Here is a 26,977-nt window from a genome sequence, read left to right on the forward strand (position 1 = left end):
CTAAATTTGCTGATGACACAAAGATAGGTGGGAAAGTATGTTGTGAAGAGGACATGAGGAGGTTGCAGATGGATATAGATAGTTGAGTGAGTGGGCAAAGATCTGGCAAATGGAGTTTAATGTGGGAAAATGTGAAGTTGTTCACTTTGGCAGGAAGAACAAAAAAGAATATTACTTGAATGGAGAACGGCTGCATAATTCTGAGGTGCAGAGGGATCTAGGTGTTCTAGAATATGTGTCACAAAAGTTAGAATGCAGGTACAGCAAGTAATTAAGAAGGTTAATGGAATGCTATCCTTTATTACGAGAGGGATTGAACATAAACGTAAGGATGTTATGCTTCAGTTATACAGGGCATTGGTGAGACTGCACCTTGAATATTGTGCAGTTTTGGTCTCCTTATTTAAGGAAGGATGTAAATGCAAGGTGGACATGGAAAGGATGTTTCTTCTTGTGGGTAAGTCCAGAACTAGGGGGCACTGTTTTAAAATTAGGGGTCACCCTTTTAGGACAGAGATGAGGAGAATTTTTTTCTCTCAGACGGTTGTGCAACTTTGGAATTCTCTGCCTCAGAAGGTGCTGGAGGTGGGGTCATTGAATATTTTTAAGGCAGAGGTAGATAGGTTCTTGTTAGAGAAGAGAATCAAAGGTTATCGGGGTTAGATGGGAATGTGGAAATCGAAACACAAGAAGGTCAGCCATGATCTTATTGAATGGCGGAGCAGGCTTGAGGGGCTGGATGGTCTACTCCTGTTCCTACTTCTTAAGTTCTTATGCTCTTAGTCTCCCTTTCACTGGCCCTCCTGCCTCCTCGTCGACCACCCCTCTCACTGGTTCTCCTGCTCCTCGTCAACCCTCCCTCTCACTGACCCTCCTGCCTCCTCTTCGACCCTCCCAATGACTGACTCTCCCTTCTTCTCGCCGCTTCCCTCTTCTGAACTCTCTGACAAGAGGCAGGAAAAGCAGGTTTGAGTTTCAGGGTTGCAGAAGTAAGCTGCAAGCTGGAGAAGCAGAGAGAAAGAGGGTCGGTGAGAGGGAGGTTCGACATCAACTGGGAGGGTCAGCGAGAGGGAGGATTGGCAGTGATGGGGAAGGTCAGCAAGAGGGAAGGTCACTAATGACCATGAGCAGATCAGGTAGTGGAAAGGCCGCTGCACGTTGCTGTCATTTGACCCTATGTCAGACCTGGCATGAAGCAATGTTAAAATGCAACTCCCGACGCTAAACACAAAAACAGGACCTATCAACTATCCAACCTTAATGCAGAACACTTTAAAATATGGATTTACTGTACTGAACTTGCAGTTTAAATTTGGAATCAGAACCTGACCTCATCTGAAGTGGTAAAGGGGTTGCTGGAGATGGTAGTCTCACAATGTGGCAGTTTGATATTGCAAGGAATGAGCCCAGGAAACATAATTTAGAAACATAGTAAATTTACAGACAGATGGAGGCCAATTGGCCAGCCGAGATCTAGCCTAATCCAACTTGCCAGCTCTAGGTCTCTAGCCATGTAGGTTAAGGCACCTCAAGTGCCTTTCCAAGTACTTTTTAAATGCACTGAGGGTTTTTTGTCTTTACCACTCTTTCAGGCAGTGAATTCCAGATCAAACCCCATTCTAGGTGATAAAAATCCTCTCCAACCGCCCCCACCGACCCTTTTACCAATTACTTTGGGCAGGATTTTCCTATTGGCGGGGGTGGGGACGAGGCCCGCTCGGCGATGCGTAAAATGACGCGCGGTGATGTCGGGCGGAACTCCCGACATCACCGCGCTCCATTTAAATTTTCTGGTAGGCAGGAGCGCAGCAAAGTCAGCTGCGCGCCCGCCGACCTGCCAATGGCCAATTGAGGCCATTGACAGAGTCATTTAGCTAATTAATGGACCTGCCCGTCCAACCTTAAGGTTGGTGGGCAGGCCAGGAGCCCCGGCAGGAATTAGAAAAAGCATGAAACCTCATCCACGGGCGGGATGAGGTTTCATGTAGGATTTAAAACATTTTATTAACGTTTTTGTAAAAATAATGTCCCAACGCATGGGGACATGTCAGGAATTTTTTTTTCTATTTTTAATATTTGTCACAGAACAGCCGATCCCCCTGAGGCAGCACTTGGCCTCAAGGAGGTGAGTGCGCTCTTTCATGCGCATGCGAAAGAGTGCACTCTTGATTTAGGGATTTCCCCCCCGCCCGGAAAGGGAGCGCACAGCACTTCCGTGTGGGCGCCACGCTGGGTGGGCCTTAATTGTAAAATGGCACCGCGCCCCCCCAATTGGAGGCGCGCCTGTGCACGCCCACCATTCAACTTCGTCCCCGACAGAAGGAAAATCCTGCCCTTTAAATTTATGTCATCTGATTGTTGATCTCTCTGCCGAGCGAAATAGTCAGTCCTTTACATTTCATCTAGTCTCTTCATAACTTTATACACCTCCATTAAATCTTCCCTCAACCCCTGCCTATCCATCTTAGCTAAAATATTCCATCATCAATATCCTGTAAACCTCTTCTGTATTGGCTCTGTAGTATGATCGCATCCTTTGTGAAGTACAGTGATCAGAACTGTATATAGCGCTCTAGTTGTGGGCTAACTAGTGTTTTATACAGTTCACAAAGTCACAGAGTGCAGAAGAGGCCCTTCGGCCCATCGAGCCTGCACTGATATGTGAGAAACACCTAACTTACCTACCTAATCCCATTTACCAGCACTTGGCCCATAGCCTTGAATGTTATGACGTGCCAAGTGCTCATCCAGGCACTTTTTAAAGGATGTGAGGCAACCCGCCTCCACCACCCTCCCAGGCAGTGCATTCCAGACCATCACCACCCTCATCAACCCTCCTCAAAAATTCAGTCAAATTAATTCGCTATGACCTTCCCTTAACAAATCTATATTGACTGTCCTTAATTAATTGGTAGCTTTCTAATCGACAATTTGTACTGTCCCTCAGAATTATTTCCTGAGGAGTTTGCTTGCACCACTCTTTCAGGTAGTGTGGTCCAGATCTCTGCAAAGAAAAATTTCTGTATTTCCCCTGTATCTTTTTTGATAATTATTTAAAATCCATGACTGCTGACCCACTTGTCAGAGTAAACAGTCTCTCCCTATTTGCTTGAACAAAGCCCCTCATAAATTTGAATACCCTTATTAAATCTACTGTAACCTTCTCTGCTCTAAGGAGAACAATTTCAGCTTCTCCAATCTCGCCACAGAATTAAAGTCCCTTATCCCTGGTGTTATACTGGTAAAGCTTTTTTTAAAATTCTTTCATGGGACATGGGCATCACTGGCAAGGCCAACATTTGTTGCCCATCTCTAATTGCCCTTGAACTGAGTGGCTTGCTCAGCTATTTCAGAGGACAGTTAAGAGCCAACCGCATGGGTCTGGAATCACAGTAGGCCAGACCAGGTAAGGATGACAGATTTCCTTCCCTCAAGGGGTTCAGTAAACCAGGTAGGTTTTTACAACGATTGAAGATAGTTTCACAGACACAATTACTGAGGCTAACTTTATAATTCCATATTTTATTAATTGAATTTAAATTTCACCAGTAGCCATGATGGGATTTGAACCCATGTCCAGGAACATTAGCCTGGGCCTCTGGATTACTAGTCCAGTGACATTAGCTACTATCTTCTCGCAAATCTTCTCTTGCAGTCTCTCGACGACCTTGATAGCTTCTTAAAGTATGGTGCCCAGAATTGTACACAACACTCCAGCTAAAAAAGAGATTTGTTAAGGTTTAGCATGATTCCCTTATTATATTCAATGCTCCTGTTTACAAATCAAGTATCTGACACACTTCCTTAGCTGCCTTATCAACTTGCACTGCCACCTTCAAAAATGTGTGTATATGTATCCCAGGAGCCTCAGTTCTTACACTCTCCTCAAAATAGTAAATTTAAATTATATTGTCTCTTAATGTTTTCCTCCCAAAATGCATCAACTCACATTTATCTTCATTAGATTGTATCCGTCATCACTCTGCCTACTGGCAGTTTAAGTCCTCCTGGAATCCGCTGTTATCCTCCTTATTATTTACTACATTAAAAAGTTTAATATCATCAGCAAGCTTTGAAATTTCACTCTTCATACCCAGCCCAAGTCATTTATATATAACAAGATGTGTCCTTGATTTCTTCCTTACACGGGTAGAGGTCATGTTCCATTTCTGACACAAACTCGCTCATCAAGGGGAGGTGAATATGAATGGTACTCCACATTGAGGTTTGCACTGTGCTTATTAGGTAGGAGGTTCAGACCATTCAGTAGGTGATCCTCAACCAACTATTTACATTTCACTTAATCTTATTACAATGTAAACAATGTTTTACTCTTGCCAAAGTGAATATTTAATTTGAGTCCCATATGTGGCTTTCTAGCCTTTCATGACACCAAGAGCCTGACTGTTCTGCAACTGATAATCATTAAGGGAAATGAGGGAACCCCTTAACCAAACATTAATATGGAATGAGGACTTTAATTCTTCTATGATCACCAAACAGTTTGGAGATAAGAGCATCCTGAGATTGATGCTGCTAAGAACTAAAGCCCCAACAGAATGGACTGAAGGTGTACAGTCCATCCCCTTCCCTGAATGGGATTCTGATAAATGCATTCACTGATTCAATACATTTATTCAACTTTACATTCTCTGTGGATTTTCTTTTTACATCTATAATAATCTTGTAATACTCAGCTTATATAGCTTCATTTTCCTATGGAGTATTGGACCTTTGTCTAGACCAGTGCTCATATTCAGCTTGCAGAATGTGCATTGCCGCACATATCAAATCGCAAGCGGGTAGAATTACACCAATGGAAAAACTGACCATGCCCCTTCCACATCCCTACAGTGGGCTTTCAACCAACTGATTCCAGCCAGCATTGACATCACAGTCTGCAAATGGTTGGAGACTTGTGGTTGCAGGAAGAAGTAAAAAACCTAAAGAGAAGAAGGGCATTCTGCAAAAAAACAACTTTGTGTTGTCATCTGTTTGAATGTGCTGCACTCAGTGATATATGTTCAGCATTTCTGAGTTGAGCTGATTTTATCCTACACACATACACACAGATAGAGGAAGAGAAACTGAGAGAATGTATAGTGAGAAAAAAATGTCAAATACCTGGTGGAGTAAAATGTCATTAGGTTAGGCGGGTGATGCCCTGTGGAATGCTAAAGAATAACAGTCCAGGTCTGAAATTCTGCACTGGCGTCCAGTAGGAATGTGGGTGTTTTTGGCAATGTAGGCAGAGTTTGTGGGTGTGAGAAAAAGAACGAGACACCCTGTGAAATGATCAATAGACAAATCTGAGTTTATTTAATTTTCAAACTGTGGTCGCATAAGGTACACATCCTATGCCAGCTGCAATGTTCAAAATCCTCACAGTACATCTCCCATGAGATGGATTGCTTGGAATGGGCAGATTTCCCTCTGATTTTTTGGCTGTGATGCTAACAGCATCAAAACCAAGCTGCTGCATATTAGCCCGATCTGATTAGGCAATGAAGGAAAGTCCGATTTGGATAAGACCACAGAGTGCCTGATGATGGCAAAGCAGTGACCCTCCCAAAAAAACATCAAAGGACAAATGGTTGCTCTGAATCAGCTGAATGATATCTAGAGAAGATGAACTAGTAATCCTGACGAGTAGCTTAATGCTCTGGGGACATGGATTCAAATCCCATCATGGCAGCTGGTCGAGTTTTATTTAATTTATAAAGCTGGTTTAAGTTATGAAACTATCGTTGTCATTAAAACCCATTGGGCTCACCAATGTCCTTTAGGGAAAGAAATCTGCTTTGCTTACCTGGCTTGATCTGCATGTGAATCCAGACCCACAGTGCTCTCAAATGGCCTGGTAAGCCACTCAATTCACGGGCAATTAGGAATGGGCAACAAATGCTGACCTTGCCAACGATGCCCACATCTCATGAAAGAATAAATTAAAAATGTAATTCTCTCCTAAGCACTGGGCGGCTGCGCAAGTTTAGATAACTGAAGATTCTCAAGCCTTTCAAGTCTAGATTTTATAGTACTATACTCACAGTGCTTGGGAATGATTGGCTCAGAAATTGGCGGAGTGGCACATCTCTTGACAAGCACTATGAATTGCTTATTTTACCTCACCCTTCAGCTGCTTCGATTTTGCACTGCTAATTACTAGAAGTGCAAGTTGATAATGATGTAGCAATGCCAATTGGGCATCTGGGTCCTCATGAACGTTGGGTTCTATGGTTTATCTCACCCTATGAAGTTTATGGATAGTGAAAGGCACAGGATAAACAACAGAGCGGGAAATGGGGTGAATTGGAGTCAAATTAGATACAGAAAGAGAAGTAGAGAGAGGAAAACAGTTTGTTGATTAAGAGAGAGAGAACAAAGAGAAAGTAGAAGTATCAGGAATTCTTGTTCGATCAGGTCTGGTTGAGGTCAGTTTAGTTTGGTTCAGTTTTGAATATCTTATAAAATAGCAGATTTCTCAAGAAATCCAAGCTCGAGTTGGCTGAAGAGATAAAGAGTCATGATTCCTACTTGGGCTACTGTATATAGTATACCATATAGTATATCTAAGTGCAGTATTTCAGGTTCTAAAGGGTTTGCAGAGACCAAACTGATTGAGGGTAGGGCCCTCATCTGTTAACAGGCTGATATAAAGGTAGATGGCTAAGCAATCCATATAGGTTTCTATTATAAAGTAGTTGAAAAGATTCATTTTAAATTTATAATGGTGCAGATTACAGAGTGGTAAGGGGAAGTGACTGAACTACAGAAGCTTTCTCTTCCGTGGTATTACCTGAATATGCGGATCTACAAATCAAAATACTATTTAAACTAGAATTAATCTCTCATACCCCAAATGCACTCCTGTGTATATAATTCTGCAATTTTCTGAAAATCAGTAGTAATATTAGGCAAATGGCTGTAACTCAAATGGTAGTGACCTGGTATCAAGTGAGTTATACAGGCTCTTACTGTTTGAGTGTAGCAGGGAAATAACATTCATTGTCCATAGTAATGAACTATAGAAAATCTACCAATGTTTTTGGAATAATGTACAGACTGCCTCCTTTTTCTTTTTCTTCAGTAATTTTCCACAAAGATGGGCATATTCTGGAAGATATTCCTGATAGTGGACTGTCTCTTCTTGGAAGTCTTCAAAGGTAACTATCTCAACATGTGTTCTAAGTGAAAATTAAAAAAATGCATCTTTGGTTGTGCAGTACAATTGAAAATATTAAATTGACTTAAAATCTTAATATGAAACAGAAAAAATGTTCCCCCTTCTGTTTGTTGTGGGTCTGGCCTAGTCAGGAATTAAAATCTCCAAGGAGGGTGAGCATGTACTCTCCTCCTTTGAAGACAAGGAAATGGTTTGGTGCAGATTTTCATAGTATTTCTTCTCAGTGCCATTGCTTGTTTAGTGTGTGGGTAGGCACTGAGGATTGTAGGGTCAGATTTTATGAATTATAAGACCATCGCCATGAATCAGTTACTGAGCTCCTCCGGGAGGATTTTTCATCTGTTCATAAGTGGAGGAGAAATACAATGTCAAACTAAATCTGTTGCCCTTGTCCAAAAACAATAATATCTCATGGTTGCCTCAGGGAGGTGACCATCATCAGTAGCCTAGGCTTTTCTGCCAGCTCTACCACATGGGTTTATTTACCTTGTATTCATTAATGGCCGAATCAGTAGATGCCCATATTGAATTTTGTTGGTCATCTGAGGCAAGTTGCCTATAGCCAATACAAAAGCAACTGTGAGGAACTAAAGTGAAGGTTGTAAGGGGCGCTGAAAGTAATGGGAATAGTCACATTCTTCTGATGGTTCTAGATTTTGATTCTTACATGGCATTCAGCTCTTATCAGAATAATACATACAATAATGAGAACATTTTCCTATTTTCTAGGAAACTAGAAAACTGTTCTAGGAGAACAGTTTCTATTTTCCGAATCCATGCTTCGGCCTGGAGCTTTACCAACCAAGAATAGATAGTAAGAAATAATAAGCATGTTCCCTATGACTTACATCCATTTGGTCAGAAAATCAAGGACAATCTGTTGAAAAATGTACAGATTATGTGCTCCTAGTGGGTGAGGTTTCACCTTGGATACATTCATTTGGAAAATGGTCCATTATGTGTTTCCATAGCTTGCATTAATTCCAACATTCTATTTTTATTATTCACTTTGTATTGATGACAAATAATTTGAGCTTGGTTTTTTTTCCTCAGAATTAAATTAAAAATAACATTTTTAGTGATCTGGTGGCATAAAATTTGTTTGGGAATGAAAAATAGATTTGGGAGCCCTGTAGATGATTATTCCTTGTTTGAGCATTCCAATGTTTGAACTTCGTCTCATTCTGTTTGAGGTGATATTGAAGCAATTAGTTTGTAGATCAGCATATTCAGATAATACCATGAAAGAGAAAGCTTCTATAGTTCAATCACCTGTAGCTCAGTCACTTCCCCATACCACTCTTTATAATATGCACCATTATAAATTTAAAATGGTGCACTTATAGATTGTGCTATGGTAACATATTCAATGCTTGCCTTGGTGACCTTCCAATTTCAGCCAGGGCTTCAGGGGAGGAGCCAAGCAGATGCAAGTTACTTGCCTGTGATAGAGGATATTTATTGGAAACACTACCATGAACCGTCTAGCAGAGTGTTAAAGAAATTGACTGGTGAAGTCTGCTGCCAGGGCACTCACCCATCCCCTCAGCTTGTGAATGGCACTGGGGCCCTTTCATAGACCAAAGTATGGGGTTGAAAAGTGGATTTAGGAGCCCTGTAAATGATTATTCATTGTTTGAGCATTCCAATGTTTGAACTGCATTTTGTTCTGTATGTGGTGATATTGAAGCAATTAACCTTGACAGAAGATAATTGAGCACAGCAGAGTATCTGTTTAGTTCTATGAATGATGACCATACTCCTTTTTCTTGCTTTTAGGGCCCCAACTGGCCAAGTGCCAAACGTTACCAGATGTTTACCCTAACAAAGCTGAAATAAGAGTTGCTCTCCATACATCGTTCAGCCTGAAGTGCTCTGGGGAGAATGAAGTGGGTTGGGAGTTGCCATTTTATGAACCTCATGAGGAGAATATCAGTAGCAAAGATGAAAACAACAACAGTGGAAACTTTGTGAAAACGCTTGAGATCCTTAATGCAACAGGAATCTATACTGGCATATATACCTGCTATTACCCTGCACTCCAGCATGATGATGAGATCGAGGGACGAGATATCTATGTTTTTGTTCCAGGTACGTGGATGTGTAAGGGAACAATTCAAGTTTGTACACAAGAAACCATGATGCTTAACTGCCAGTGGCTTTATTAGCTGCAATTTTCCCATCCCTCCTACACTCTTTTTCCCCCCAATTCTTCTGAAAGTCCTGTGCTGCTGTGGTAAACTTACAAGGGTACCACTCTTTTTGGTACCTCAGCCCTGTGGTCACTCTTTAAGTGTGAGCCAATCCAGTGAGTGCTGGCAGCTTATCAATCATTGCAAGGATTGCAACTGAGATCTCGCATGGCTGCAACTCATGGCCTCACAAACACACCCTTTCCAGCAAGACCTATTGGAGAGCAATCAACAAAAAGGAACTTTGGCTAATTTTCTTTACTTCCTCTATAGCCTGAGCACAGATATCAGTTATAACAACCTGGCTGAGATCAGCTAACTCAGACTGAAGATTGAATCTGGCACTTCTAAGTGGCTCAATTTCATGCTTGGCATTGCCTATAACTACTGAACTGTCAGGGGAGCTACTGCTACTTATCTTTCATTTTGGAATTCCTGGGTACCTAACTACCTTTTTCAGATTTGGGTTCAGACCTCTAAAAGTTTATCTCAGAAATTTGTGCTAGCTCTACTGACTCTGATATAAGAAATATATGTATTCCTTAGCAAATTTCTCCTTCCTTCCTCTCCTGAAGGTCTTGACTCTTTTCTGGGGTACAGATTGACAGATGCTGTTTTCTGGCTTATGTGTGATGAGTATCAGCAGGCTAGTCAACTGCAGAGGACCAACACCAGAAAAACCTAAAGGCAACATAAACACCTGCCAAAGATACTCCAGGGAGGATGTCACCAAAATCAATCGGGAAAGTCAATGTCTTACACACATTTCATGAATTTTGAATCTTTCAGGTTTTTATAACATGGACTGAAAAGAGAATAACATTTTAATTGGGGGGATGTGGGGGAGAACACATGATGGGACTTCAAAATTGGTGGCATTACTATTGCATGGCTTTCCTGCTTACACCGCTTCTAATATCAGAGGAAAGTAAAGATGAGCATAGATTTTCTTTGCCGCCTGTATGTGGAATGCCACACACACACACACACACACACACATATTATATATATATATATATATATACACACATGCAGTGATATGTTTAAATTATTTACCAACAGTCACTGGCAGCCCTTATCATCTATATCTCAACAGGCCTGTCCTCCCTCGCCTACCCTCCCTAAGCCATAAATAATGACAACGGCTAATGCCCATCATGTTATCAGTGCTCTCAATTCCTGTAATCAGCCTTGGTTTGCCAACTCTGTCTCCCATGCCTGATCGTCTACCCTTAATTCTTCCTGGCTTTCAAGGACTCCCATCCTGCCTTTAATCTCTCCCAGCTTCCATCATTAATATTTCCACAGCTGCCCTGCTATGCCACTTTTCCCCTGGTTACAACAATCCACTCCCCCTTCTATTATATGCCTACTGAAACTGATTGTGAATCTCCACTGACTTTATTGCAAAAACACAGCAGTTTTTAAACAAGCTGATCACATCAGTTTCCCACCAGGCGGGGTAGGTTAAAATGTTTTGGCTGTTTTAACATTTTACTTGCTAATTGAGGGGCTATACATTGCAAGACCACATGCCTGTTACTTAAGAAATGCAGGCTTCAGTTCAAAAATCCAACAGTAGCTTCAGAAGGACAGGAGGGTCAGAGGCATTCTTGTTTATTCCAAAGATTTATTTATAAAAGCAGAAATTCTTCTAATTAGATTATTGCATTCTCCACAGCTAGTTTATGTAAAAACTGTGACCTCTCTATCTGGAAGGCGAGGACAGTTTGAATTGGATGCTTTCCAGGATGCTCTGTGCTTGGCTGGTAGAAGTCAAATATGAATGACAGGTTGGATGACATCACTTTTTCCTTTTCTCTAGGCTGCACCTCCCTGCTGTAAATTGGCTGTGAACAGCTGAAAGCCATTCAAACCAAGAGAAATTAGTTGATGTCACAACCTTTTAGCTGCCAAACACTGAGCAGTTTGAATTAGATTGCTTTCTGTAACGATAGCTCTGGCTAAAGTCCCTGGGTATCTTCTTGGTGTGGCACTGGTGCAAAGTTTTGTAATCCAGAGTTCATTCTGGAGTTGAACAATGCTGGACTCCGTTCATGAAAAGCTCAGTAGTGAAAATGAGGCACAATATAATAGCTCTTACTGAAAATCTGCTGGGCATTGTGTCTAAATTCTTCTTCTAACAGAAGCAGTGTTATAGTGTATAAGTGACAGTCACAGGGTGCAAATAGTGCAAGGTTCTAATGTGAAATGAAAATACTCTCCAGTACTATATAAACTGATTCCAGTCAAAATATTTTTGATGTAGGTTATTAGAGAATTGTGATACCCTGTGAAATATATCACATATACATTTTGACTTAATACCACATTCGTCTTAAATTGTCATTCTTTCAAACACTGCCAAAGCAGTTTATTGTTAAATACATTGGTCTTTTTACAGATCCCGACTATCCTTTCATCCCGCCAGCGAATTTTGAAAATATAGTCATGGCGGCAGAAGGTGAGGTTGCAGAAATCCCATGTCGTGTGTCCGATCCAGATGTCCATGTCACCCTGAGGAATATTGATACTAAGAGCATGATTTCTGCCACCTATAATAATAAAGAAGGATTCAGTGGCCTCTTCAAAGAGGGGACGTACACCTGTATTGCAACAATCAATGGTGTGAAGCACAGTTCAGTACAGTACATTGTTAATAGATTTAAAGGTAAAGCAACACTTGAACTTATTGTCTTTCATTGGAGCAACACTAGCTGTGATGTAATTAATGCTACCTTCTGGGGTTATATTTATTTGTTATCAATTCAAAATAAACCAAATCTACAGGCAGAGTTAGAGAAATATTATTTAATATTTGGATAATATTGCTAGTTAGTGAAAGGTTTTTGGTATTGAAAATAAATGCATTTATTTTAAAGTTAAACTTCATTATTTTTTTAAAGGTTTTTTTTCTTGTTAATGTAAACAGTACCAGTGTTGAGGAATGGAAGCATTGAGCCCACTTAGGTCAGGTGTAATACAGAGAGATTCAGCATGAGCTCCCTGAACTATCCAATAATGTGTCCCAACTGAAGATTCAGAACATTGTTGTCTGCTATATTAGTGTTAATTCCCCTGCATCCCCTTCCCTCCACCACCCCGCCAACATCTGCACTCCCCCCCCCCCCCTCCTCCCCCCCCCCCCCCCCCCCCCCCCCCCTAACCATTATTCATCCAGTTGTGGCTCCGTTGGTCCTGAGTCTTAAGGTTCTGTGTTCAAGAGACTTGAGCACTAAATCTAGGCTGGCACTCCAGTGGAGTCCTGCACTGTTGGAAGTGATACCTTTTGGGTGCATGTTTAATCGAGGCCCTGTGTGCCCTCAGGTGGATGTAAAAAATCCCATGACACCACGTTGAAGAAGCAAAAGGGAAATATCCGTGGCCAACGTTAATCCCTCAATCAAAATCACAAAAACAGATTAATTGGACATTATCACGTTGCTGTTTGTGGGAACCTGCTGTGTACAAATCAGCTGCTTAATTTCCTACATTATAACAGTGACTACACTCCAAAATAGATTCATTGGCTGTTCATTGGGATGTCCTGAAGTTGTGAAGGGTGCTATATGTTATAAGTCTTTCTTTTCCCTATATCTTTTCCTTGGAGACTCTGGGTGACATTGCTAAATTTGGGGCAATGAAGCCCAGACCAATTAGGAACTAAATGGAGGCTGCTAAAACCAATTTCATATTAGTCCTTTATAATGAAAAATCAGAAGAGATTTTCATTCCACTGGACTTAATTCATATCAAACCTGGGTTGCATGGTGTAAACACATTGTACTACATCGTCCCTATCACAAACTTTTGTATAATCACCTGATAACATAATGGGCAAAAACAAAATGCTCTGGTCACTAAATGTAAAGACAATTAAAGGAAATTGGAACATAGGACCTCAGAGTAGGAGTAGGCCATTCTGCCCTTTGAGCCTACTGCACCATTGATAAGATCATGGCTGATCTGCTTGTGGTCTCAACTCCACTTTCCTGTCTGACCCCTGTAACCCGTGACTCCCTTGTCTATCAAAAATCCATCTAACTCAGCCTTGAATAAATTCAATGACCCAGCCTCTACTACTTTATGGGGAAGGGAATTCCACAGACTAATGACCCTCAGAGAAAAAAGATTTCTCCTCATCTCAGTCTTAAAAGGGAGACCTCATGGCTTTCCTTCCTGTCAACATAATAGGGGAAGAAGTCCTCTTTTTACCACTTGTGGTAAAACCATAAATGTATTCTACAATTTTGTAACAAATAACAAACGGAATCTTTTTCTAAAAATTATGGGCATAATTTTACGTTCCGCGGGCAGGTAAAATAGTGCGCGATGGCGTTGGGCGAGTGTCCCGACGCCATCACGCACTCGTGCGATATTTCGGTCCGTGGGCACGTGTGAGAGTCAGCAGCGGTCTCCCGACGATTGAGAGGCCTATTAAAGCCATTAATGTAGTAATTAGTCTGGAGGTTTTGCTGCTCGTCCAATGTTACGGGTGGCGGGCGGGCGAATCAGCCAGGCGGCCTTTGGATTTTTGAGGAAACCTCATCCAAGGGTGGATGAGGTTTCCAATATTAACTTAAAAAAATAAAAATGTTTGGGCACAATTTTCACCATCAATATGTTTAGGTGTGTGATTCTTATGGGTGGAAATTTGGTTTGGAATTTCACGATGTTTACTTTTGGTTTTAAAGTTCTTCAGCTCCCTGAGGCAGCTCTCTGCCAGCAGGGAGCTTTCATTGCACGCATCCCTGCGCCTGCGCTGACTTCAGCACTCGCCCTCTTCCCACCTGCACCCTGGCAGCACTGAGCTTTTCAGTGCGCCTTTCATGCTGGCCGGCCGTTAATTGACCAGCCAGCGTGAAATCGCGGTCGGGGGCTGATCGTGGACGGTTTCCCGGCCACTCCTGGGCCCGCCCACCGCGCCCGCCAGACGACCCGAAAATCCTGCCCTATAAATTACATTTTTTTCATTCCTGAGCAGACAATTGGTATTTCTAAATTAAAAGTAAACTCCATTAAAAATGAAAGTCAGTGTGCCTATTCCAAAATACCTGAAGAGAGACATTAGAAGTATTATTATACCTGTTTCCACTGAGATGGGTTTTAACATTAACTTTTTGTACCCTATATTTCAGTGGCAAAGGACCTTAAAGTTGAAATTGAAGCTAATAAAACAGTAGTGAAAGTGGGCGAACCCATCTTTGTGACGTGTCTAGTAATGGATAATGAAGTGGTGAATATAGACTGGAATTATCCAAGAAAAAGTGTAAGTAAAACGGGTTTTCCTTTTTTTCTTAATATTTTCATGGTGCAATTAATATTTTAGCAGTATGTGATGGTATAAACCTGAAGATAATTGTTGCTGTATTGGTTTCAGTTTATTATGAGATTTAAGCAATTAGCATTAGCATTAGCAAAAGGCAGTTTTCTAGGTCAGTATGTCAAGAAACCAACAAGGGCATAGGTAATTTTAGATTTAGCACTGTGCAATGAGACAGAATTAACTAATCTTAAAGCAAAATAATGTGGATGCTGGAGATCGGACATAAAAATAGAAAGTGCTGGAAAAACTCATGGGTCTGGTAGCATCTGTGGAGAGAGAAACAGAGTTAATGCTTAATTAATAACCTTGTAAGAAAGGGACCTCTTCGGAAGAATCTTAGAATTTTATGTTGAATTTGAGAGTGATTTAGCTAAGTTGTAAAGTAAAATCTTAAAACTGAACAAGGCAAATTACGTGGGTACGAGGGGTGAGCTGGCTAAGGTTGATTGGGAAATGACATTAATAGATCTGATAAACGATGACAAGCGTTTAAATAATTAATTTGTAATGCACAAAAAATATCAATCCCTTAAGGAATAAAAACCCCACAGGAAAAGTGGTCCAATGATGGCTAATAAGATGAGTTAATAAATAACATTGAAGGAACATTGTGTTACGGACAGGAGGGTGGGTTAAGTTAAACAGCCCTGATTTCTCCCCCATCACCCCTCCGTAAACAGAAAGGTGTTTTTTGATTTGATTTCTCCTTTTATAAGCAGTGGCGTATTTCCCAACCCCACAGTTTTGGTGTGATCCGATTTCTATTATAATAACCCCAAAGCAAACTCGAGATAGGGTAAACTCAGAGGGTTAGTTTATTCACACTGACTCAAACACGGGCTGCTGGTCGTGACGTAGCCCCCTGTGCATTCATACAATAAAAGAGCGATAGGGAAAGAAAGATTTATAGGGCAAAGACTACAGAGTAAAGAATTATTGGGGGGGTTGGGGGGGGGTACATGCAAACATGCCTCCCCCACCCCACCCCTCCCCCGACCCCGTATCATTCAGTCCATGGTTTACAACAAGTTTACATTCCTTTGAGGTACAAAACTCAGCAAGTAGGGTGATCCAACCATGGCTAACAAGAGAAGTTAAAGATTGTATTGGATCAAAGGAAGAGGCTTATACAGTTGCCAAAAAAAGTAGTAAGCCTGAGAATTTGGAGCATTCCAGGATTCAACAAAGGAGGACCAAGAAACTGATAAAGAAAGAGAAAATAGAATGCGTAAGTGATAGCGAGAAATGTAAAAATGGACCATACAAGCTTCTATAGGTATGTACGAAAGGAATAGATTAACAAGGACAAATGTTGGTCCATTACAGGCAGAGACAGGAGAATTTATAATGGGGAATAAAGAAATGGCAGAGAAACTAAACAAATACTTTGTGTCTGTCTTCATGGAGGAAGATACAGAAAACCCTCCCAGAAATACTAGAGAACCAAGGGACTAGCGAGAATGAGGAATTGAAAGAAATTAGCATGAGGATAAAAGTAGTACCAGATAAATTAATGGGACTGAAAATTGATAAATCCCCTGGACCTGATGATCTACATCCCAGTGTTGAAAGAGGTGGGTGTAGAGATAATGGATGTATTGGTGGTCATCTTCAAAAGTTATATAGACTCTGGAACTATTCCTGCAGATTGGAAGGTAGTAAGTGTAATGCCACTATTTAAGAAAGGAGAGAGAGAGAGAAAACAGACCTGTTAGCCTGACATCAGTAGTAGGGAAAATGTTAGAATCTAGTACAAAAGGATGTGATAACTAGACACTTCAAAATTAATGGTAGGATTGGGCAGAGTCAGCATGGATTTATGAAAGAGAAATCATATTTTACAAACCTGTTAAGAATTTTTTGAGGATATAACTTCTGCACTGTGATTCTGTGATTCTGTGATAACTAATAGAATAGATAAGGGGAACCAGGGAATGTGGTGTATTTAGATTTTCAGATGGCTTTCGATAAAGTCCCACACAAGAGGTTAGTAAGCAAAATTAGAACATCTCATCAGAACAAGGAGCCATAGGCAGGGAAACATTCTTGGGAGTTTATTGAAAATAGTGAAGATTATGTACAAGTGATTAACACTCGTGCCCAGGCTGTGCAACTACATCTTCTTAACTTTCCTAACACTGCCGCTACGTCTTGGTGCTCCCCAGACATCCACAGTGGAGGTGGAGGCATCCTGCTGACTGCTACACTCTGTATGTGATGACCTTGGCGGGCATCTCTGGAGGGCCGAGACCTGGAAAGCCCTGGCCTGTTTTTGAGCCCCTGCTGTGTGGCAGCGGCACCCTCCTCGGCCTGTGGAGCTGGAGCTGCTGTGGTCACAGGAAGAGGGGATTCGGATGGGTCAGACTCTCCTAGAGTCACCTGGATGGATGGTCCCAGGGGGTACACCTGCTGATCTTCCTCCCTATGGGTGCCCAAGGGCCCTTGGCTGACTCCCTGAGGAGAAGTGATAGCTGGAGTGGAACCGGGCTGTCCCACACCCTTCTTGCGTACACAGTGTTAGAGATCAACTATGGCGTCGGCGATGGAGTTCAGCAGTGCAGGAGTGACGTCCTGGACCAAGGTCTCCATGGCAGCCGCCATCCTACCAGTGTTGACCTTGGTGCATTGGCATGCCGGTGCTATTACCTCAGTCTGAAGGCAGACGGGCTCCTTCACCGTGCTTTGCAATGTGAGGAGTGCAGCGGACATCCCTTCTTGATGTTCCTGAGCTTGCCTTTGCTGCTCCATCAACTGTGACATGACCGAGTCCAGAGGCTCATCATCTGACTCGGACTCAGCAAAGTTCTGGCCTCCAGCAGTCCTCCAAGTGCCGGACATCTGGGAAGTCTCTGCCGCGCCTGCTGTGGATTAGAAAGTGCGATACACTCACCAGATTGTGACCCCGACGCTACTCTAATGCTAGGTCCCACCGAGGTGTGTGTTTCTGCACTGGTGGAGGCTGTGGGTGAGCGCAGTGATGGGACTTCCAGGGGGGTGCCTTCAGGGCTTGACTGGAGGTCCTGGGTCGTGGACGCCGTCAACTGTTTCCCAGATGTGCCTGCGGAAGCAAGTGGAGATAATTACTGCATGACAGTGGCCTGTGAAATAGGACATATCACTCACAGTGTGGTTGTCTGATGAATGTTGCACTGCTGGACCCTCACTTGGTAGAGCAGCACCAACCTCACCGTCAGCACAGGAACGGTCCAGATCCTCGCTGGCCAGCTGGATGGCTCTGTTTTCAAAGTCCATGAGGACCTTGATTTCAGGCATTCCTCCACCAGTCTGCAACCTCTGCCTCTTGTTGTGTGCCAGCTTGTCCTGCATGAATAGAGATGGAGAGAATGTAAGCACGACGCTTGTCAGGCCAGATGAGTATGCCTGGCATGTGTGGGTGGTGAGTGGTCCCATGGACAGGATGAGGACAATGAAGGTGTGTGAGACAGTGAATGGTGATGTCTCTTGAGCTGGCAGAGAGTGAGGGCCCTGCGGATGTGTGATGAGTTTGTGAGCGTGTGAGTTGAGAGTGATGAGAGGAGTGACTTACCTTGGCGGAACGGAGGAGCTCATTCATCGTCTTGCGGCACTGGGTGGCTGTCCTCTATTGCAGGGTGTTGGTGCTGACCACCACTGTCACCACCTCTCAAGAATATTTTGTGTGGTTGTGTTGTTATTTATTAATTCTAAAGGAGAAATCATAAGCATTCACACAGAGTCCTTATTTTATTGCAGAAGGGAATTGTGGCACACCAAATTCTTAAGGAACTAAGACAGCCAAGTTTCAAAATAATGAAAACTCTGCAAATTGAGAAAGCCACATTGGAAGATGCTGGAGTCTATGAATGTTCCGTGTTCCATGCAACACAAGATACCAAGAAATTAAAGCAGATTCACATCCATGTTAGTGGTGGGTATAAGTTACTAGTGTTTGACTATATTTCTTTCTTTTTATTCTGGTGCATGTGCACAAAGACATACACACTTAGAATAGGTTCTCAATGATAAGTTTTCTAATATATCGTTGCCTGCCGTAAAAGGCATTTTTATGGTATGATTACCGAATGCTTCATTCAATGTGATAAATGATGTTGGATTCACATTTTGAATTCCACCAAATGTAATGGAAATGAGCTGCTTTTAACACCTGGCTTTAACTTCCTGACACCATTGCACTGCCTCCCCCACCACTCCCCTTAACACCGCCACCCTATCCTTCCACCACCACCCTTACACTTGGGGTTGAGACCTATCCTATTTTGGAGTACAGACCAGTGATTGAGCAGGGAGGAGGCAGTAGCATGGTGGTATTGTTGCTGGACTGGTACTCCAGAGACCCAGGGTAATGCTTTGGGGACCCAGGTTCAAATCCCACCACTAATAGTGAAATTTGAATCCAACAAATATAAGTCTGATGGTGACCATGAAACCATTGTCATAAAAACCCATCTGGTTCACTAATGCCCTTTAGGGCAGGGAATCTGCCACCCTTACCTGGTCTGGCCTACATGTGACTTCAGACCCACAGCAATGTGGTTGACTCTTAAAATGCCCTCTGAACAAGGGCAATTAGGGATGAGCAATAAATGCTGGCCTAGCCAGTGATGCCCACAGCTTATGAATGCATTTCATTTCTTCTCTTTACATTCATTGGCACTCCCATGTAGCAGAAGCAGATGCTCAGGTACTGAATGACAATGTTGCCCATATTTTACTATTTTATCAACTTTATAAAATCCAGATTTCTTGCTGCAGCCAAATAGGTAGAAGAAAAGAAACACAGTGTGAGATTGGGATTACTTCAGAGAAGTGGGCAGAGCCAACATCAGAATTGACCAATGTTCTGCTCTCTGTTGGTTTGCTGGATAACTTCTGCTATAAACAGAGCACTCTAATAACCAGCAGAAAGGGCACATTCCCCTAATAACTCTAATTGTCAATGCAGTATTACATTGAGTAAAACATGGGAATGAACGTATGAATTTATGAAAATGAGGGGCAGGAATAAAACAGGTGGCCCATTAAACTTGTCCCATCCAAACATGGGCCTGAATTTTTCCCTTGTCGGGCACGCGCAATAGCCGGTCCGGAAGCGGATGTGAAATGCACTTCCGTCTGCGATTGACCCCCGACCGTGATCTTACACTGGCGTGAAATGCGCCCCCAGAAAGGCTCAGCACTGCCATTAGGAGCAGGAAGAGGGCGGGCGCTGACGTCACTGCGGGTGCTGGTGAGCGCTTCCACTGAGCTCCCTGAAGGCAGACAGCTGTAGATGTAGACCTCCAAATAATAAAAGAAAGCACAAAAATGCTGCAAAAAAATGTCCATGCAGCACAATCAAGCATCTGAAAGCAAACTTCGTTTAAAGAAAACGGTCCCCAGATATTTCTTTTCATTTTAAATCCTAACGGAAATTTCATTCTGCCCTTTGATGAGGTTTCATCAAAAATGTAAAGCCCATTGGGCTGATTTGCACATCCGCCAACTGTAAGCTGACAATTGAGCCATTAATGGGCTTAATTGCCCGCTTAATTATCAGCAGGCGCTCTTCTGACTTCTGCACGCACCTGCCGAGCAAAATGTTGTGCGAGTACGCAATGAAGTTGGGATGTTTGCCTGACGTCATCTTGCGCGATTTCATATCCGTTCAGGTCGGGCGCGCGCCCGCCCGTGGGACGTAAAATTTTGGCCCATGGTGAAAATCCAAACCCCATTGACACCTTCTCCAGCCACACAATCTCCTGGAAAAGGCTATATTTTTGTAACTAGCAGCAGCAAGTAGAGTAGGGACAGATGGATTGTTTCCAAGGCTGCTGAAGGAAGTCAGGGCGGAGATAGCAGATGCTCTGAGGATGATTTTCCAATCTTCACTAGATACAGGGGAGGTACCGGGGGACTGGAGAAATGCTTCCATTGTTTAAAAAAGGATCAAAGGAAATGCCAAACAATTATAGGCCAGTTAGTCTTACATCAGTGGTGAGCAAATTAGTAGAATCAATCCTGAGAGATAGGATTAACTGTCATGTGGAAAGGCATGGGCTAGTCAGGTTGGTCAGCATGGATTTGTTAAAGGAAGGTCTTGCCTCCAAATTTGATTGAATTCTTTGAGGAACTGACAAGAAGGGTTGATGAAGGTAGTGCAGTGGATGTTGTGTACATGGATTTTAGCAAGGCAAGACAAGGTCCCACATGGCAGATTGGTCAGGAAAGTAAAAGCCCATGGGATTCAGGGTAATGTGGCAAACTGAATAAAAGGTTGGCTTTGTAACAGAAAACAAAGGGTAATGGTCGATGATTGCCCTTGCGAATGGAAAGTTGTCTCAAGTGGTGTTCCACAGGGCTCGGTGTTGGGACCCTTGCTGTTTGTGTTACATATTAACGATTTGAACGTGAACGTGGGGGGCACGATTGGGAAATTTGCAGATGATACAAAGGTTGGCCGAGTACTGGATAGTGTAGAGGATAGCCATAGTCTCCAAAACGATATAGATGGGCTGGTGGAGTGGGCGGTAAAGTGGCAGATGGATTTTAACATAGAGAAGTGTGAGGTCATACATTTAGGGAGGTCAAACAGTTACAGAGATTACACAATAAATGGGAATATACTAAGAGGGGTAGATGAAGTGAGAGATCTTGGCGTACAAGTACACAAGTCCCTGAAGGCAGCAGTTCAAGTAGACAAGGTTGTAAAGAAGGCATATGGAATGCTCTCCTTCATTGGCAGAGATATAGAATATAAAAGTAAGGATATAATATTGGAATTGTATAAAATACTGGTGAGGCCACAACTGGAGTATTATGTGCAGTTCTGATCACCACATTACAGGAAGGACGTAATAGCTCTGGAGAGAGTGCAGAGGAGGTTTACAAGAATGTTGCCAGGGTTAGAAAAGTGTAGCTATGAGGAGAGATTGGATAGGTTGGGGTTATTTTCCTTAGAACAAAGAAGGCTGAGAGGTGACTTGCTTGAGGTGTACAAAATTATGAGGGGAATAGATAGAGTGGGCAGGATTAAATTGTTTCCCTTGGTGGAGAATTCTAGAACCAGGGGATATAGATTCCAGATAAGTGGCAGAAGGTGTAGGGGGGACATGAGGAAGAACTTTTTTACGCAGAGGGTAGCGGGTGTCGGGAATTCGCTGCCCAAGTTGGTGGTAGAGGCAGAAACTCTCAACTCTTTTAAAAAGTACATGGATCTGCACCTTAAGTGCTGTAAGCTTCAAGGCTATGGGCCAGGTGCAGGAAGTTGGGATTAGAAGGGGCACCTGGGTGTCCTCGGGCTGGCATGGACAAGATGGGCCGAAATGCCTCCCTCTGTGCTGTAACTTTTCTATGGCTCTATGGTTCTAATGCTAGATCCTCAGTTTAAAAATGATTACCATATTTTGGAGAATTACCATGAGTCTTTCTGGGCTGATGCGATTTACTTGCCATTCTATTTTCTCATTCCCAGAAAAAGGATTTATCCATTTGGATCCCAACTATGGAACAAAAGAGTTTGCAGATCTACACGAAGTCAAGCAGTTTGTGGTCAACATTGAGGCTTACCCAAAACCCACTGTATTGTGGCTGAAAAACAACATCACCCTGCTTGAGGATAACAACGAAGTGATGATCAACACAATAAAAACCCAGGAAATTAGGTAAAGCAGAAGGCGCACCACACCACAGCACCAGCCCAATATATAGTCAACAATACATGAGTCATTTTTTGGAAGAAACCCATAAAAACTATTTAACTTCTACATCAATGTTAAGATCATAAGTTCTCAGCTTCCTGTTTCTTTGTAATAGCAGGTTAGAAACAATGCAATCTAGAAATTCCATTCCTTGTTGGGGCAGTTGTCAAGCCTTAGGCAGTGGGTGAAAAGGAAATTGGGACCTGCCCAGTCTCTGCTGGGTTTCTACCCCCTGGAACAGCCATGGTAATTTCTAATGGAGGAATAATAATTGGAGCAGGAGTGGGCTCTCTGGCCATTTGAGCCCTGCTGCACCATTCACTAAGATCATTGCTGATCTTCTAACTCAACTCCATCTTCCCACACTATCTCCATGTCCCTTGATTTCCTCAGTATCTAAAAATCTACCAATCTCTGTTTTGCATATTCTCAACGGCGGAACATCTACAATTCCAAAGACTGACAGGAAGAAACTTCTCCTCACCTCAGTCCTAAATGGCGGACCTGTTATCCTGAGACTATGCTCCCTAGTTCTAGATTCCCCAGCCACGGGAAACAGCCTCTCAGTATCTACCCAGTAAAGCCCTCTCAGAATTTAAAGTGTTTCAATGAGATCACCTCGCGTTTTCTAATCTCCAGAAAATACCTCAGGCATCAACCTTTGCTCAGTGGTAGCACTCTCACCTTTGAGTCAGAAAGTCATGGGTTCAAATTTCATTCCAGATAATTCAACGCAAAATCTAGGTGGGCTGTTCAGTGCAGTACTGAGGGGTTGCTGCATGGTTGGTGGCATTGTCTTTCAGATGGGGGAGGCCATGGCATAGTGGTATTGTCACTGGACTAGTAATCTCAGAGACCCAGGGTAATGCTCCAGGGACCCGGGTTTGAATCCCACCATGGCAGATGGTAGAATTTGAATTCAATAAAAGTCTGGAATTAAAAGTCTGATGATGACCATGAAATGATTGTTGCAAAAACCCATCTGGTTCACTAATATCCTTTAGGGAAGAAAATCTGTTGTCCTTACCTGGTCTAGCCTATGTGTGACTCCAGACCACAGCAATGTGGTTGACTCTTAAGTGGCCTCACAAGCCACTCAGTTCTAGGGCAATAAATGCTGGCCCAGCCAGCAAAGCCCACATCCCATGACTGAATAAAAAGATGAGATGTTAAACTGAGGTCCCATCTGCCCTCTCAGATGGAACATAAAATATTCCATAACACTATTTTGAAGCAGGAAGTTCTCCTGGTCAACAGTTATCCCTTAACAAAATAACAGATAATCAGATCATTTGTCTGAATGGTTTTTGTGGGATCTTGGGCAGAATTTTGCCGTCAGCGAGCAGGGGGTGGGGCCTGTTCACCGATGCGTAAAATGACGTGGGATGATGTTGGGGGGATCCCCCGAAGTCATCCCGCCCCATTTAAATTTCCAGGAAGGCAGGGGCACAGCAAAATCAGATGCGTGCCCGCCGACCTGTCAATGGCCAATTGAGGCCATTGACAGGATCATTTAAACAATTAAAGGACCTGCCCGTCCAACCTTAAGGTTGGACGAGCAGGCCAGGAGCCCCGGCAGAGAATAGAGAAAACATGAAACCTCATCCACCGGCGGGGCCCGCTTCTCTGGCGGGGATTGGCTTCCCGCCCGCCGGAGATTGGGTCGGTCCCGCCCGCCCGGCAGGCAGAAAATTCTGCCCCTTGTATGCAAATTGTCTGCCCTGTTTTCTGACATTGAAACAGTGATGATATCCTGAGGTCACTCTACATTACAATCTCTCAATTCACTAAAATTTAAGAAAGTGAAATATTTGGTGCCACTTCAAATTCTGACTCCCTACTTGCTATTTGCTGCTTACTTTATCCAGGTATCAAAGTAATCTGACCCTGATTCGTGCAAAGAAACAAGACAGTGGGGATTACACCATTGTTGTTGAAAATGAAGATAATAGCACCACTTATACATTCAACTTACAGGTTAAAGGTAAGCCCACAAGCTCCATTGTATCCTTTAACTAGCCAGTACTTGTAGTACCTGGTTGCAATCCATTCGGATCCGATACTTTATTCTCTTTGAGTTTGATTTGTTTCTTTAATACAGCCTCTTTCTGGACTTTAAATTGACTTATCTCATGAACCATCTCATCATTCAATGTCACTAGGCTATTTTAACGTGAATATTTGAAGTAGTGGTACTTCCAAATTTAAAAGATTAAAAACACAATTTATCATGGTGAAAATCTTATAAAGGCAGACACTGGAAATATACAGCAGATCCTCCAGCATCTCAAAAGAGAAAGAATAAGCTTATGTTTCAGCTATGAACCAATTGTCAGAAAAGGTAGGATCAATTTGAACCCCTAGCAGTTTGCAGCCATTGGAGTAGGGATGTGTGCAAAATGCCTTTGCTGGCCTAAGTTTGAGGTTCAGCACATTTTAACCACCAGGCCTCAACTACATGTCACCGATCAGCTGCCCTGCTCAAAACAGCTAGCACAAAAGGGAATTTTGTCAGCAAGCAGATAAACTGTGGAATAGGGGTTTTAGGATGGTCCCACCAGAAGATAGGAGGATGGGAAGGTATGCATGTTAGGCAGTGGAGCAGCAACTTTCCATATGGATCTTGAAGGAGTACTCCTGTTTCTGCAGGTCACATGTAAGAAAGTTTCTGCACTAACTTTGGACCTTCTCCTTGTCCTTTCCGAAAGCTTCTGATCTGTTTTCATCCAGTAGGCCAACCATGACAGCTTCGCCAATTGCACCTGGGTTAAAATACAATCAGGGTCCTATCCCTGATTATATTAATTCATGAGGCCAGTGCCTGCTTAACCCTGCAGTTAAGATCACAGGTGGCAGGAAAGAGGTGACTGCCAAGCAGGTAATTGAGTTGCTCAGTGTTAACTGCCTGTTTGCCTGGTTTTTGCCAAGCAGGGACGCAGATTAAAATTGATCTCCGTGGGTCCGCCCCTTAGTTCTAACAATTGATCTCATGTTAATCTATCTGTTCACTTTTCTCAAGCCATTTAAACAGATTGCCTTTCATGTTCAAGTAAACTCAATGAAGTAAAGAACAAAATGTGACAGGAATTTTATTTAATTAAAGGTCCAGGACCTTAGGCATTTTGCCTTATTGATCAGATACCTGATATTCTAAGTCACCATATCAGTGACACTTTTTAATAAAGTGCAATTATTGGCAATTCTCTGCGTCATCTATACCTTTGATGATGTAGGTGCAGACTATTTTGAAATTTGCTATGCCTTCTATTGTTTTTTGGCAGACAAATACAGATTAAGATTTTTCATGTCTTTTCCTATTTTCGTTTACAAGTGCCAGCAAAGATCATCAATCTTGTTGACGTCCATCATGGTTCCGCGAGTGGGCAGATAGTTTCATGTTTGGCAGATGGGACACCCAGCCCAGAGGTCGAATGGCTCATTTGTACGGACCTAAAAAAGTGAGGACTTAATCATTCAATCATGCAGCATATTTAAGTGAGGAAAATACCTACTTTGATTTAAAAAAAATTAGTTCTATTAATTTTCACTTCTGTTGGAAAACCAAATGAAAAGTTGCCATTGAGTAAAAAGTTCCCTCATTCCCTCCATGTAGCCAATAAATTGTATTTTAAATGATTTAAGATACAAAACTTTCCAATGGGTAATGAGATGAAAACAAGCCTTAACAATCTTTATATCTTCCCATAGGTGTGCAAATGACTCATTGCTGTGGAATGTTCTCCACAGCAATTCGAGTGACATCAGTATTGAGACCCATCAGACAAAGAAAAATACTGTGGAAAGCAAACTGACCTTTCAGAAAGTTGATAACACAGTGGCAGTGAGATGCATTGCAAAGAATGAGCTAGCAGCCGTTGCACGTGAAGTCAAACTGGTGGCTCACAGTAAGTAAGGACTTCTATTCCATCCCATACTGTGGGGAACGGTCCCTTGTGCGACAATGTCTTTCAATAAAACGCACTGCAGTTTGTTTCGTTTGGACTTGGGTAACTTCAGCTGTATAAATACCATGCAAAGTTGTGCACCCAAGGTGGTTGCATGGGAGAAGGACCTGGGGTTGTAGTTCATGAAACATTGAAGGTCCATGGCCTTGTCATGAGGCTGTTGCAAAAATGTTAGGTTGTAGAGCTAGGACATTTCAATATAAAACTAGAAATATGTCATACCTTGTACAAGGTTTTGTCTTGTCTACATCTAGAATACTGTGCCTACTTTTGGCCATCCCCATATAGAAAAAAATCTGTGGGGTTTGGCAATCAATTCATATCTATTTTAAGAACTTTTGATATGATATGTTTAATGAATTGGGACTTTTTAAAACTCTAGCAAAGCCAATTAACACTTTGCAGCTGTCTCTTCTGGTGGTGTCATTGAAGACCCTACCATTAGTTAAATTCTACCTTTCCTTTTTTAATTTCCAGATGAAAATCATTAATAAAATATATAACTCTTGGAATAACAGCCATTTAAAACTTATTTACAGATCTCCATTCTGAATTGACGGTGGCTGCAGCAGTCTTGGTGTTGTTAGTTATTGTGATAATTTCTCTGATAGTGCTCGTCGTAGTTTGGAAACAGG

At 42.4% G+C, this 26,977-nt stretch overlaps 1 protein-coding gene across 2 annotated transcripts in view; it reads left to right on the forward strand.

The window, feature by feature from the left end:
- pdgfra (platelet-derived growth factor receptor, alpha polypeptide) overlaps positions 1 to 26,977 on the forward strand; it is a 59,715-nt gene that overhangs the window by 12,899 nt on the left and 19,839 nt on the right. For both annotated transcript variants that reach the window (XM_078547924.1, XM_078547918.1), the window contains exons 2-11: positions 7,088 to 7,163; positions 8,963 to 9,274; positions 11,780 to 12,046; positions 14,514 to 14,644; positions 18,434 to 18,608; positions 22,152 to 22,341; positions 24,246 to 24,361; positions 25,709 to 25,835; positions 26,086 to 26,282; positions 26,882 to 26,976. In XM_078547924.1, the coding sequence (XP_078404050.1) occupies positions 7,103 to 7,163; positions 8,963 to 9,274; positions 11,780 to 12,046; positions 14,514 to 14,644; positions 18,434 to 18,608; positions 22,152 to 22,341; positions 24,246 to 24,361; positions 25,709 to 25,835; positions 26,086 to 26,282; positions 26,882 to 26,976 (1,671 nt within the window). In that variant the 5' untranslated portion in view covers positions 7,088 to 7,102. The remainder of the gene's footprint in view (positions 1 to 7,087; positions 7,164 to 8,962; positions 9,275 to 11,779; positions 12,047 to 14,513; positions 14,645 to 18,433; positions 18,609 to 22,151; positions 22,342 to 24,245; positions 24,362 to 25,708; positions 25,836 to 26,085; positions 26,283 to 26,881; position 26,977) is intronic.

The sequence above is a fragment of the Cetorhinus maximus genome, chromosome 1, assembly GCF_964194155.1.
Source record: "Cetorhinus maximus chromosome 1, sCetMax3.hap1.1, whole genome shotgun sequence".
NCBI lineage: Eukaryota > Metazoa > Chordata > Chondrichthyes > Lamniformes > Cetorhinidae > Cetorhinus > Cetorhinus maximus.